This window comes from Mytilus californianus, unplaced genomic scaffold (assembly GCF_021869535.1).
Source record: "Mytilus californianus isolate M0D057914Y unplaced genomic scaffold, xbMytCali1.0.p SCAF_2, whole genome shotgun sequence".
NCBI lineage: Eukaryota > Metazoa > Mollusca > Bivalvia > Mytilida > Mytilidae > Mytilus > Mytilus californianus.
This window is the reverse complement of record NW_026262668.1, coordinates 83,338,977-83,352,663: the sequence shown is the minus strand read 5'-3', so window position 1 is coordinate 83,352,663 and position 13,687 is coordinate 83,338,977. Positions and strand designations below refer to the sequence as shown.

At 30.1% G+C, this 13,687-nt stretch overlaps 1 protein-coding gene and 1 long non-coding RNA gene across 6 annotated transcripts in view; one reads left to right on the top strand and one right to left on the bottom strand.

Moving 5' to 3' along the window:
• The window catches only part of LOC127728273 (transcriptional activator GLI3-like), a 140,615-nt gene that overhangs the window by 36,260 nt on the left and 90,668 nt on the right, over positions 1-13,687 (top strand). For 3 of the 5 annotated variants that reach the window (XM_052235561.1, XM_052235558.1, XM_052235560.1), the window contains one exon: positions 13,519-13,630. In XM_052235561.1, coding sequence (XP_052091521.1) covers positions 13,546-13,630 — 85 coding nt within the window. In that variant the 5' untranslated portion in view covers positions 13,519-13,545. Of the gene's footprint in view, positions 1-5,782; positions 6,309-13,518; positions 13,631-13,687 lie in introns of those variants that run through there. The other 2 variants (XM_052235562.1, XM_052235559.1) reach the window with 1 other exon arrangement.
• LOC127728368 (uncharacterized) overlaps positions 1-13,687 on the bottom strand; it is a 242,517-nt gene that overhangs the window by 176,333 nt on the left and 52,497 nt on the right. The gene's annotated exons all lie outside the window — the stretch shown is intronic.

Genomic DNA, 13,687 nt, shown 5'->3' with positions numbered 1-13,687 from the left:
TCTTTATGCCAAACGATGTTGGTGTGTGGAATGATTATAAGGGGTACATGTCAGTCTGGTAGGCTTTATCTTACCGTGACCTCATTTTTATGGTTCATTGGTCAATGTTAAGATTTATGTATTTTGGTCTGTTTTTCAAGTACTATAAGCAATAGTTCGACTATATTTGTTGTATGGAATGATTGTAAGGTGTATATGTCTGTCTGGCAGGTATCTTGTTTCATTTTTATGGTTCATTGGTCAATGTTAAGATTTATGTGTTTTGGTCTGTTTTTTAAGTACTATAAGCAATAGTTCGACTATATTTGTTGTATGGAATGTCAGATTGTAAGGTGTATATGTCTGTTTGGCAGGTATCTTGTTTCATTTTCATGGTTCATTGGTCAACGTTAAGTTATTACTTCTTATTTACCTCCATGAGTTTTGGTCTGTTTTTAAATTACCATAAGTAATAGGTCAACTATATTTGGTGTATGGAATGATTGTAAGGTGTACATGTCTGTCTGACAGGATTTATCTGACCTTGACCTCATTGTCATGGATCTTTAAAAATGTTAAGTTTATGTGATACTTGTAGTAAAACCTTTTATCATTTAAGATTTTCAACATAAAATCAATGGTCAGTAAAGCAGGCACTCTTGTTTAGTTTACAGCGTACAAATTTTACCCATTTGCTTTTGATAAGCAAATTCAAAAGTACTGAGGCTAAATACTAACATTTTGTATTTCAATGGTGGGCTGTTTGAAGAAGTCATCTGAAACAGTGAAATATTGGTGAATGTTGAGGATCAATTTTGGATTTTTTGTTAAGACCCTTATATATCCTCTTCACTTTTACAACCATTTCTCTTGTCCCTTCTTTTTGTTTTTCCAGACTTTGGCAACCTTTGTATTTTTGTCTTTAATTAGCTTGTACATTCATAACTATGTTCTACTGCCAATTGTGCTTGTCAGCAAAATTCCAAGAATGTACTAAAAGTGGAAGAAATTCACATAGCCCTTACTTAAACCCTTTGTTAATTATTGTTCTTATATTGCATGTATTCCAGCTTTTTTTTGGGTAACTCTTTCCTAACAGAAAGAGCACTGTACATTTTTAGATGACAAAACAATTTTATTCATTTTACCTTGCTATAGTTATAAGTTTTAAAAATGATATTGAAAAATGTTTCCAGCACCAACATATTTGTAGGCAAAATCTGTGTTTTGGAATATAAATCTGGTAAAAAAAATATCCTTTGCTTATTTGGCACACTTTTGCACGTCTAAAAAAATTACTTCTTATTTACCTCCATTTGTTGTCGCTGGTAAAAATAGTGGTGGCCACAAGAATTTGTTTGTAGTTCGGATTTAGACCTAAAAATAGTCTGCAACTAGGACTCTAACAACCATACTTAATATTTAGCTAAGAATAATAATACAATTAAGTCCTTTAAAAGGAAATATCCAAAGTTATTAAGTTTTGAAAAGATTATTTTTCTCAATTTAATAATTTTGAATATTAACTTTTGAGGAGGCTATAATTGTGTATAATTAAAACAAATTTTGTAAGATAATTGAAATGATTAATACATATTTCTTAGCAGATAATAAAGATATTTGTTTCTTTTTGATTTGCCTTAGGCCAGACATACCATTTTATACAATGAACACATGGGCTTGTTCAAATTTGACCTAAATTGTAAAAAATGTACCTAGATAACAAGAAAAAAAATGTATTTTTTAATTACTGTGATTTTTTTCCGGGTCATTTTGGTGTAATCTATTTTATATGCTTGTATAATTATAGTGTCATATTTTGAAAATTGTAAAACTTGACATTTTACATGAATTTATAGTTTTCATGTTTTTCTGAAAGTTTTTGATGATTTCTGCAAATCTTTAGGCAATGCATGAAACTGTTAAAACAATTATATATAAGTCTAAAAAATTTTGAACAAGGTGCCAGATCTTAGAAGTCATTTGTCAACTCAGTTTATTTTGATTATCTATAATTTCTGAAATCATAAGTTGTTATACTAAACTTTCCTTTAAAAATGTTATTGCTTCAATAAATAATCTGATTCTGTTACCAGGTCACTATTTCATACATTGTTTTCCCAGTGAACTAGTCAATGAAGCATAACTAAAATTTAGCATAGTGCCGAGTATATGTTTCCAAAGCGAACTCTGGATTGTTCTTCTTAATTAATAGTCATACATTTTGTACCATATAAAAATGAATATATAATTTTATAATTTGTAAGATTTGTGCATAATGGATAATTTCTAAGTGTAAATAGGTCGAGACAAGCGGAACAGTCTTAGGTGAGAGAATAGTTGTGACTTTTGGTTACAGTCGTGCATCCTTAAGATCCCTGCAAAGTGGTTTTTCCAACAACAAACAGGAGTAGAAATTTGTATTATATTTTCTAGAAGTTAAAAAATATTTATTCATTATGTTTTCAATAATTTTAAACATGATTGTTGCTACTTAGCATATAAATGTTGTTGTTTTTATGGAAACAAATGACATTAACACAAATGTACATTACTTCACCCAAAAGAGTGAACATTTTGAATGTGTGTACTTCATTTTTGCTTGTTTAATTTCTAAACTAATTTTTATATGCCTGTGAAAAACGGTCGTTTTATGGTATACCAAAGTCTGTCTGTCCATCAACACATTGTACGATAACTCAAATTTGCTCCAACCAATTCTCACATAATTTTGAGAACATAAGGATTCACCGAAGAAAGCTCCCTTTCAATTTTGAAATTTTTGACTGTGTCTTTCCAGAGTTATGGGACTCTAACAGTTAAGATTTTATAAGGCAATTTTTCACATTTCCCACACAAACTCCTATATTCTTGGATAGATTTCCTCCTTGTTGGGGTTGAAGAAAGAAAGCTCCCTTTCGATTTAAAAATCTTTTCTGTTTATCATTCCAGAGTTACTGGACTTTAATTGTCAGAGTTGAGTAGATTTTTCACATATATTGTACCAGGGATTGATATACTGGAAACTTTACATTATTGTTGGGATTGGTAAACATAGCAAACTATTCAATTTAAAAAAAGTTCTGATATGTCATTCCAGAGTTAAGTGACTTTGGCCCTCAGATAAATAAAAGGCATTTTTTTTTAATATCATGCACTAGCCCTAGTATGCTTGGATCAAATTACTACTAACTTATCACTATTGTTAGCACAAGTAAATGTAGATTGGCTTTTGATTTTGAAAATTTGCTGGTTTGTCATTTAACAGTCATATTTGATGCAATATTTATATGCCTAAGAGTATCCTCAGACTTGTTTTTCTACAGATCCTTTTTATTTGCTTATGATTAAATGCATTTGAGATATTCCATTCTATTCTTGCAACAATTTCAATATGCACAAAACGGGTGCATGGTGCACTATTGGCGCATCTGTTTATTTTAACTTGTAAATACATGTACTGAAATGTTTACTTTTCAAAATTACTTTCTTAGAGTGCATTTGTTTCTAACCCGAAATTTTGTCATTGATGACTATTGTTTAGTAAACGTTAAGCTGCTAGAAACAAATACATCGTTTAATGAACTTTTTCAACCTTGCGTAGTGAGACAGAAATAGATTACTGTAAACAAACAGGTCAAAGTGCGGGAAATGAATAACCAGGACTTTGCGAAAACAACACACGTGCTTGTAATTATTTAAACGACAGATGCAGAAACAAATGTATCATTTACAAATCTAAACGATAAACGATCAACGACTACGGGACTGCACGTACATCGTTTATGAGAACGATGTCAACGTTGACCAAAAAATGTAAGAAACAAATGGACTGAAGACTACGCGCATAATCATTTACATCGTTTGGGTTAGAAACAAATGCGCTCTTAATGTAATAAGGACACATAAGCTATTTTCAATATTATGCATGCTTCTTATTAGAATAAAGGTGTGTCAAATACACCCGTTAGATATGTGAAGAAATACTAACAACACAATTTTGATTTATCACTGTAAAGCAGTGAAAAAAAAACCAATGAAGTAACTCATATGCCACACCATCTAATTTCTTCTCCAACAACAAAGAATTTAAATTTTCTCATTTTCTTTGGTATCCCTCAGCCCATAAAACAGTATGAGCCAACTATCTTACAGGAAATCTAAGTATTTATGAATACAAATCTTGTTTTTGTCAAATGACAGTTTTCCATATGTTTTTGATGGATGGGTTATGGGTCCTGATGGGGCATAAATGTCATTTCATTTCATTTGAATTTTATAATTTAAAATTTTATAGGAGTGAACATTTAATATATATTGATCTGATAAAAAGTTTTTTTGACTGAAATTTTATTGAATAAACAAATCTGGAACTATCATTAGTTTGTTTTTCTATCCCCGATTTATGGAGATGAAATTATAATTAAGTCAGAATTCTCTTTTATTTTCTTTTGAAGGTAAAAACTTGATAACTGGTGCCTTATTTACATTTTAAAAGGTGCCCTGGAAGGTTTCAGAATTTTAAAGAATTGTCCAAAAGACAAAATAATGAAAAGTATAATATGTAATGTGAATTATACATGTGTATGTAAATGAAATATTTTGAAGTTATCTTGAAACACTACTGATATTAATTATATTTAAAAATTTAGGAGTTATGTCAGAATATATAAAAACAAACTCTAATATCATGTGCCACCATTTATAAAGAAGAAAAATTGTTTTTCTATGAAACTTCATAACTTTAAACTAAAAAAAAATACTTATTTAAAATGATTTAAGAGTCAATTTTGCATATTTCAAATTTTGAGATATCCAGAAATAAGTAAAATCTAGAAATAATATAGCTTTGAAGTTGAAATTCCAACTGAGTTCAAAAGGGTATATGCTATAGTTTGAGTTTTATCACACTTGTTGGTAGACATTTTATCCATCTGCAAAAAAAATAATAATGAAAATTAATTTTTCTCTTTATTGAACTAGTACTTTGAAACTTCTAATATAATCATATTATATTTCAAGGTTACAGCAAGTGTCATATTTTTTGCTCAATCACATTTTATCCATGAGGAAAAAGCTTGAGATTTTTCAAAGTGAAATCTATCTAATTAACATTTTTGAATCTAAAGTTAAAATTTTCTTAATATGCGATAGTTGTGAGAATTTTCAGACTTATCCTTTTGCCCTTTAAGTCTATATAAAAAAACTATTTTCAAATATTATGCCATAAGTGATATTTTCTAATAACCTAGATTACTGTACTTTTACTCAAAACTTTTTATTCAGGTTATTGAAGAAGTATTGTTAAAAGCAAGATCTTTTTATATAATTGTTTCAGCAAAATCATATCTTTTGTGGTGTTATTTTATACTACTTTTTCATTTATTTTATAAAACAGATACAATAAAGGAAGTACGTATTATCTTATGTAGAAAAAAAATAATTCATTCTTCTCATATATAACTATGTAAATTTTCTAGTGGAGATTATATGTGAATATTTTTTTCTAAGCTAATCTTGAAATTGTTAAAATTAGAAAAAAAAAACATAATTTGAAAAATGCACAGTTATCATTAATTCTTTGGTAACTTATTCAGATAACTCATATATTTGATTACAAACTTTTTTCCATGAAGGTATTTGTTCAGAAATACTAACTCCTTTACACCCTCACTTCAAATGAACCAATACAAAAAAGTTCTTATGACAAAAAATAGATGTGTAACGTTACATTGAGTGTAACCTAAGACCCATCGCCTATTGATATGATAAGTACCCAGTGCCCATTACGCTAAAGGTATTTCCTGTGTATAGTACAATTCTCTTTTTCTAAAGTCCGTATTTTCTGTCATTGTTGAATTCCATGCACCAGTGATTCTTACTGAAGAAATTTTTAGTATGATTTGCAGTGCCTTGGGGTGATATCTGATTGTAAAATACTCTGAAGGTATAATTCCTCTTTGGAGTAGACAGTTAACTGGTCATTCCATCTGCAGGATAAACATTTTTAAAAGTATTTGAGGAATTGTGTTACAATGGGTGCATTCTTTTCGGACATCCATTGAATAAAAAGTTGTTAGTGTGTAACATATATATATGATTTAGGATAAAGAAAAGCCATGTGCTAGTATGTAGCTGTCAGCTATTTGTAGATTTAATGGAGTAATACACATCATTCTTATGGCCTCATATTCTACAGAAGTGTGATTTTTATACCCAATATATTATCTACTGGATTTAATTGTCATAAAAAAGAAAACATGGATTTAAATACGATCTACCTGGAGCATGGAAGAACACCTTGTCGATTAATTTTCAAAATATTAAATGTAGGTATAATTTAAAACCACACATGTTATCTACAAGTTAAATATTTCAGACATATATTATACAACTGTTTATGTTTATATTTTGATATTAGCATAACTAATTAGATTTTGACAAAAATAAGATAATTAGATATACAGTAATTTATTGTAATCAGATGCATTAGTAGAAATCTGACCAGTTGTGCAGGGTTGTAAAACCCATAATTTATTATTTGTTTATAGATATAAGAAGATTTGTTTGTTAATGAATTTTAACGCTTATCTTATCAAAAGTCATTTTTAAGTGCAGCAGTAATAAATACACATTCCTTGAATTCATAATTGCCCTCCATAAATTGAAAATTTGTATGGAAAATATTTTTTAATTTCTAAAAATTCAACTTGGATTAAGTGCTACCAAGTTTCTTCTTTTGACTTGGAATTTCAACCACACAATTTGTAAAAAGGTTTGTAAGTAATATTTCAATTTCAAATGTAATTCTATCTAATTATCATGATTATGCAATTCATTTTTAATTTGATTTACTCTATAATATCTAAAATAATTTATTGTTATGCACCAGAAATGTTGTGCAGTAAGTGGTAATGGTCCAGAACTATTAAAGTCTGTGTACATGATACCCTCCATTATAACAATGGACTACTATGTGTAATTATTGAATCATTTCATATGGAAATTTGATTTATTAAATGTGCATTTAAAAAAGGGTATGAAGATTTTTTGTATTGTTCATTACTTCATTTTTTGTAAACGGACATCAAATTTCCATTTTTGTACAAGGATTTTTTTAGAATAAGTAATAGTCGAGCATTGTATGTATTAACAATACAATTATCTTTTTATCAGGTTTTCTTTCTACTTTTATTATAAATTAAGTGTGAAATTTTAACAGTAAGTGTTTGGAAAAGTATTGAAATTTTACTGGTATTCAAATTTTTTAATGTAATGAAGTTGACTATTAATTTTATTATACATGTTATAATGATTATTCAATATTTTAAAGAAAAATAAAACACTTTTTCCTGTGGCCATGGGCACTGCATTTTGTTAACATAGAAGCACACAGAACACCCAGTTTTTAGAATTAAAAGACAGATCTGTAAATTTTTTTTATCTTTAATTCTATATGTGGATGAGGAAAATGAGAAAAGACTTACTCAGTGGCTAACTCAAACTAAATTAATAAACACACACTATTTACTAATGCTTTTATGAAATTTATAAAATTGTGTGTAATTGTGTTGTTAATTTGAATATAAATGATCTGTCGTTTGTCTCATACTTTTAATTGTCTATGTATTTGCATGTAGAATATATATATATATATTTTTACAAAAAGGGTTATAAACATGGAGGATATGGGTGATAATTCAAACATTTCTTGATGTGCTTAAAAAACCATTATATAAATGAAGGATTGAAACAGGTATTCCAGATGGAAATGATTAGGAAGGGGCAAACATTCAAGAAAACTGATTTAATGTTTACTTTAGCTCTCTGTACCCTCTGTCCAACTTTTGCTTGAAACTGTTAACATGGTAAACATTATTTCATTATTTTACTATTTTTGTACTAAAATTCATTATCTTAAAAATATTTTGTTTTGTTAACAGCATTTATATAAAACAAAATAGAGAGAAATTTAATAAGAAAAATAATAAATATAAAACAAAACAAAATGAGTCTATAACAGAATTTCCTCTATAAATTATGTTGTCTTGTTAGTAATTTTTTGTCCTGTCAAGCCTTTTAAAGTAGTCTGGTTTAGGACAGAGATTTTACATTCAAACAATGCAATTTATATTTTAGCCCAGTACATAATTAAATATATTAATATACTGAGCCAAATGATTTAAGGATCTTTATTCCCATAAATAACTCCAAACAAATACACATGGCGACTGAATACAAGTACAACCTTTTAGGAATCTCTGGTTGAGTCATTGTGTGGCTGACACAAGAGGAAGATCTAAAGAAAGGGATAGGCATTAATTGATGGCCATTTGTCCACAAATATTTTAATGGACAATGTTACAGGTATTTTTTAAAGGTTTTTAATGCTCCCCTCTGTCAGTTGGGTATTTGATGTTTTCTCAAATTTTTATTTTCGAGGATCATTTGACTTGTTTTTTATGTGTTTGATATAATGGTTAAGCAGAAAAATGGTGTTGTAAATTTGGACTTTTTTCATTTTTTCATCAAGTTGCACCAGTGTAAAGCTGGCTTATAAGGTACAGTGGATGTCGGGATGCTGTGTGGGATATCTGTTTTGTGTAATTCCTCCCACATTTTTTTTAATGAGTGATTTCAGATTCGAAAGAATGTATTGTATACATTACATTTGTACTTTGAAGATAAGCACCTGACTATGTGCACACATTTAGATATTTTTGTAAATTTTCCAGTGATGAAACTAATTTTCAATAACACTCTCAATAGAGGGTACCCATTTTGTGTGATCAACTTTTTCTAAAGTTATTATCTCAGAGCCTTCAAACAGAAGATCTGCACCACACTTTAAGAGAATTTTTGCAAGTAATGACTTAGATCTTGTAAATCATAAAAAAAAGAACTTTAAGAGTGCAAAAAGGTTAAGAAAGTCAAAATCTAGAATTGAAAAAAAAAGTATCTGATGATCCCACCTGTCAACCAACATGGCTGCAAACAAATATGAGTTGATTCTTTCAATATAGAGTTATTGTTCTTCAATGACCTCATTTCATGGATCAGTGAACAAGGTTAAGTTTTCGTGGTCAAGTCCATATCTCAGGTACTATAAGCAATAGGTCTTCTATATTTGGTGTATGTAATGATTGTAAGATGCACACATCCAACTGGCAGGTGTCATCTGACCTTGACCTCATTTTCATGGTTCAGTGGTAAAAGTTAAGTTTTTGTGTTTTGGTCTTTTTTCTAATACTGTACATTTGCTGTATGCAATAGGTCAACTATATTTGGTGTATGGAAATATTTTACCATGTAAATGTCAGTCTAACAGGTTTTATTTGACCTTAACCTCATTTTCACAGTTCATTGCTCAATGTTAAGTTTTTGTGTTTTGATCTGTTTGCAATAGGTCAACTATATTTGGTGTATGGAAATATTTTACAATGTACATGTCAGTCTGGCAGGCTTTATTTGACCTTGACCTCATTTTCATGGTTCGTTGCTTAATGTTAAGATTTTGTGTTATGGTCTGTTCTTCTTAAACTTTAAGCAATAGGTCAACTATATTTGGTGTATGAAATGATTGTAAGGTGTATATGTCTGTATGCCAAATATCATCTGACCTTCACCTCATTTTCATGGTTCATTGTTCAATGTTCAGTTTTCCTAGTTAACTTTGTTTCTTAGATACTATATGGAATGATTTTAAGGTGTACATGTCTGTCTGGCAGGGTTCATCTGACCTTGACCTCATTTCCATGGTTTGGTCTGTTTCTTTTATACTGTAAGCAATAGGTCATCTAATATTTGGTGTATGGAATGATTGTATTAAGGGTGTACATGTATTTCTGGCTTGGTTTATCTGACATTGACCTCATTTTCTTGGATCATAAATGTTATTGTGATACTTGTAGTAAAACTTTATATTTAGGACTATCAATATAAAATCGATGGTCAGTATAGTAGGCGAGACATTTCAGCGTGTGCACTCTTGTTGTTTTATTTTTGGTGTTTAAATTCATTTTTTTTTTGGTTAATTAGAATTTCTTTAATATTTCAAATTATTTTTAGTTATTTAATTTGTCAATGCTCCTATTCATACAATTATACAATAATTAGTACTTTATACATGCTGTCCCTCTATTCATATGTGGAAAATAAGAATAGAGGTTCTTAGCATGTATAAACTACTATTATTGTAAGTTTGTTTGAATAGGAACAAGAAAACATCAATTAAGACAACAAGTACACATTATATGAAATTAGAAAAATTATAATCTAAACTCTGGAAGAAAGGTCCATGCCCCAAATGATGCCTGTGCCCGGTTTCACTTTAAGGATGGAAAAGCCGACAGGAAAGAGGCACTTTAAATTGACTTTAGGGAAGGCACGATATTAGATACACTTAAGATTCATACACTAAAGATTCAAACAATATGTAAAAGATAAAGGATTTCAGATAGTAACTTGTGTCAATTTTGGTTTGAAGAACAAGCTGTGTGTTATTGCGAAGGAAGTTTTATTGGAAAAATACCTATATGGTCTTACTACTCTATGGTCCTGACCCTTAATAACCAAACGAGTATATACTCATATGGTCATGACCATATGGGTATGGTCGAAATACTCATATTGTACTGAATATATATACAATATATTAAGATTCATGTTTCACAAGGTTCAAGAGCTGGATAATCCATATCTTGTGAACAGATCCCTTAATGTCTGAATTTTGGGTCTGGCATAAGTCTGCTGTCCTTGACTTCTTTTTCAAGGTTCATTGGTTAACCTGAAGTTATGCCATATAACGTTGGAATCTTAGATTTGTACTAACAAGAGCAACACGACAGATGCCACATGTCGAGCAGGATCTGCTTACCCTTCTGGAGCACTTGAGATTACCCCTGGTTTCTGGTGGGTTTGTGTTGCTCAGTCTTTAGTTTTCTATGTTATGTGTTGTGTGCTGTTGTTCCTCTTTTGGTCTTTTTCTTTTTTTGCCAAGGCTTTGAGTTTGAATGCCCTTTTGGTATCTTTCGCATCTCTTTTAGATTATAAGTGTATAAACAATAAATTTACAATATTTGGTGTGTACAATGTTAGGTGCACAGGGTTAATCTTGACCTCATTTTCATGGTTCATTGCTCAATGTAAAGTGATAAGTATAAAATAAGGAGATGTGGTACGATTGCCAATAAGGCAACTATTCACCAAAGTCCAAATGATGTGGATGTAAGCAGCTATAGGTCACTGCATGTACTGCCTTCAACAATGAGCAAAATCAATACCTTATAGTCAGCTATAAAAGGATCAACCATGACAAAAAGTTAAACAATTCAAAGGCCTGAATTTTGCTAAAACAATAAATGAAAAACTAACATGACAGACAGCATCCGTTATGACAACCTCTGAATTACAGGCTCTTGAATAGGGATGAGGCAGGGTTTAATATGTTATACCTCCACCTAATCTGGATAAGTGGTGTAACAGCAACCTCCACCTAATCTGGATCAGTGGTGTAACAGCAAACTATTAAAAACAGTTGAAAACAATACTTTACTTGTCAGATTTTCAAAGAGATGATAAAATAAAACTAACAAAAGACCCAAGGCACTCATCTAATAGTTTCTTACAGTTAATGACAGCTTGTTCAAAGCCAATTAAAAACAATTCATTAAATCAGTCAGTTTCTCTGATTTATATTTTATAGGTCCTCTATAACAAGTGTATAGAATGATGATAAGGGTTACTTATATGTCTGACAAGGTTCATCTGAAATTGTCATAAAGTCAAGTTGTTTATATTTTGTTTTACCTTAACCCTTTCTTCAGATGCTAAAATCAAAGTACTAAAGTTCTGAACATCGGATGACCGCAAGTTCTTGTGGATGGTCCGACAAGCACTTGTCTCAGAAAAAAATCACATCTCTATCCCTGAATGTGAGGTTAATGTACAGATATAATTTTTTTCTGGGACAAGTTCGTGCGTGGATGATAAATAAATGACAGGGAATTCAACCTCACCGTAATGACTATTATATGGTAGTGATACAAATCAATATACTCTGGTTTATTGTTATATATTATATTAATACTTGTATATTACAGTTACATGTATATATAATTTTCATGCATTTGTATATCATTCTACTATATTAATAATAGTGCAGTGCAAGTGCATGGTGGACACTCTTCTGTAATAATTTGATTTTTCTAATAGAATGGATTTGAGTAGGCATTTATATTTTCCCGCAAAAAATTTTTAATCATCCATGCAGAGTTATCCTTCCTTGAGATTGCAAACGTTCTTGATATACACTTCCACATGCATGTGCATAGATATTAATGATTTTTTACTTATACGTATATACATACAAGAAAACATTTTAATATTATTAATTTATCTTCTTTAAAAAGTATTTGATGAGTATTCATTGTAGAAATGAATTTATAACAAGCGATAAGAAATGTTAGTTTGCACTTGATGATGTCTACATATTCATCATGTTTATAGATCGGTTAAAAACCCAAAACGAATGTTACGTAATGGAAATCTAGGCGATAGCAATACACCAGAATGCCCTCACTGTCATCCGCTGTAAAAATGTGACCTTAAATGTAACCATTATTATATTTCATTTTCATTGAATTCACAGTGCCAAATAATTCTTAAAATGTACCTTTAACTTTATACTTTTTTAATAGTCAAATGTAGCAGAAGGCAAGATATTACAGTATAAAACTGGTAAAGTCTTCTCCAAATTTTATCATTCATTACCCAACAAAAATATTCACAATTAGAACAAATATAAAAAGATCAAGAAAGCCATGTCAATAACCGGCTGACTTATTTATGAATTTATTGATATATTGGAAAACACTAGAGATGAACTAGAACACATTTTTGTTTAGGGGCCAGCTGAAGCCCGCCTGTGGGTGCGGGATTTTCTCACTGTGTTGAAGACCCATTGGTGGCCTTCAGCTGTTTTCTTCTCTTTGGTTAAGTTGTTTTCTCTTTGACACATTCCCCATTTCCATTCTCAATTTTAGGAAAGTTTCTCAACAAAAAAAGTGGTGAAATTGAAAGCTCATCAACCCCTTGTAAATTATAGAAAGATACTAATTTAAACTGCTGAAAAATCATATGTTGATTAGTGAGGAAAAAGGGTTTTTGATATTTCCTGGGCTGTTCCCAATGATCCAGAGACCTGGTAACTGTCAATAATACAAGCCTTTTATAATTTCAGACTTTAATCCATGGTAATTATAATGATAATATGTAAGAATAAGATATGGTCAAACTTACTTGTTTTAGGACAAGTAAGAAGGAAAAACTGATGATGTTGGGATATTTAAATCCAAGAGCTGATGTCAACCATTTGTCAAGTTAAACATTATACCTATATCTATTTTAAGTGACATAATGAATTATGAAATATTTACTTTGCAGTTTTATTAATATACTTTTATATTAATATACTTTTATTTACTAAGTAACACTTATAAACAAGAAGTATTTGTTAATTTTTGTGTTGTTTCATTTCAGGAGTAATGAAGAAGAGAAGAAATAAGTATGTCAGATGAAGAATGTCCAAACGTTACGGACATCGACTTGGCGCCAACCAAAGAGTCAACTAGTTCACAGACCAGTCCAGATGGTAAGTGCAACTAAGTCCCAAAGTAACACTGATACTAAAAACAATGTAAAGGACCAT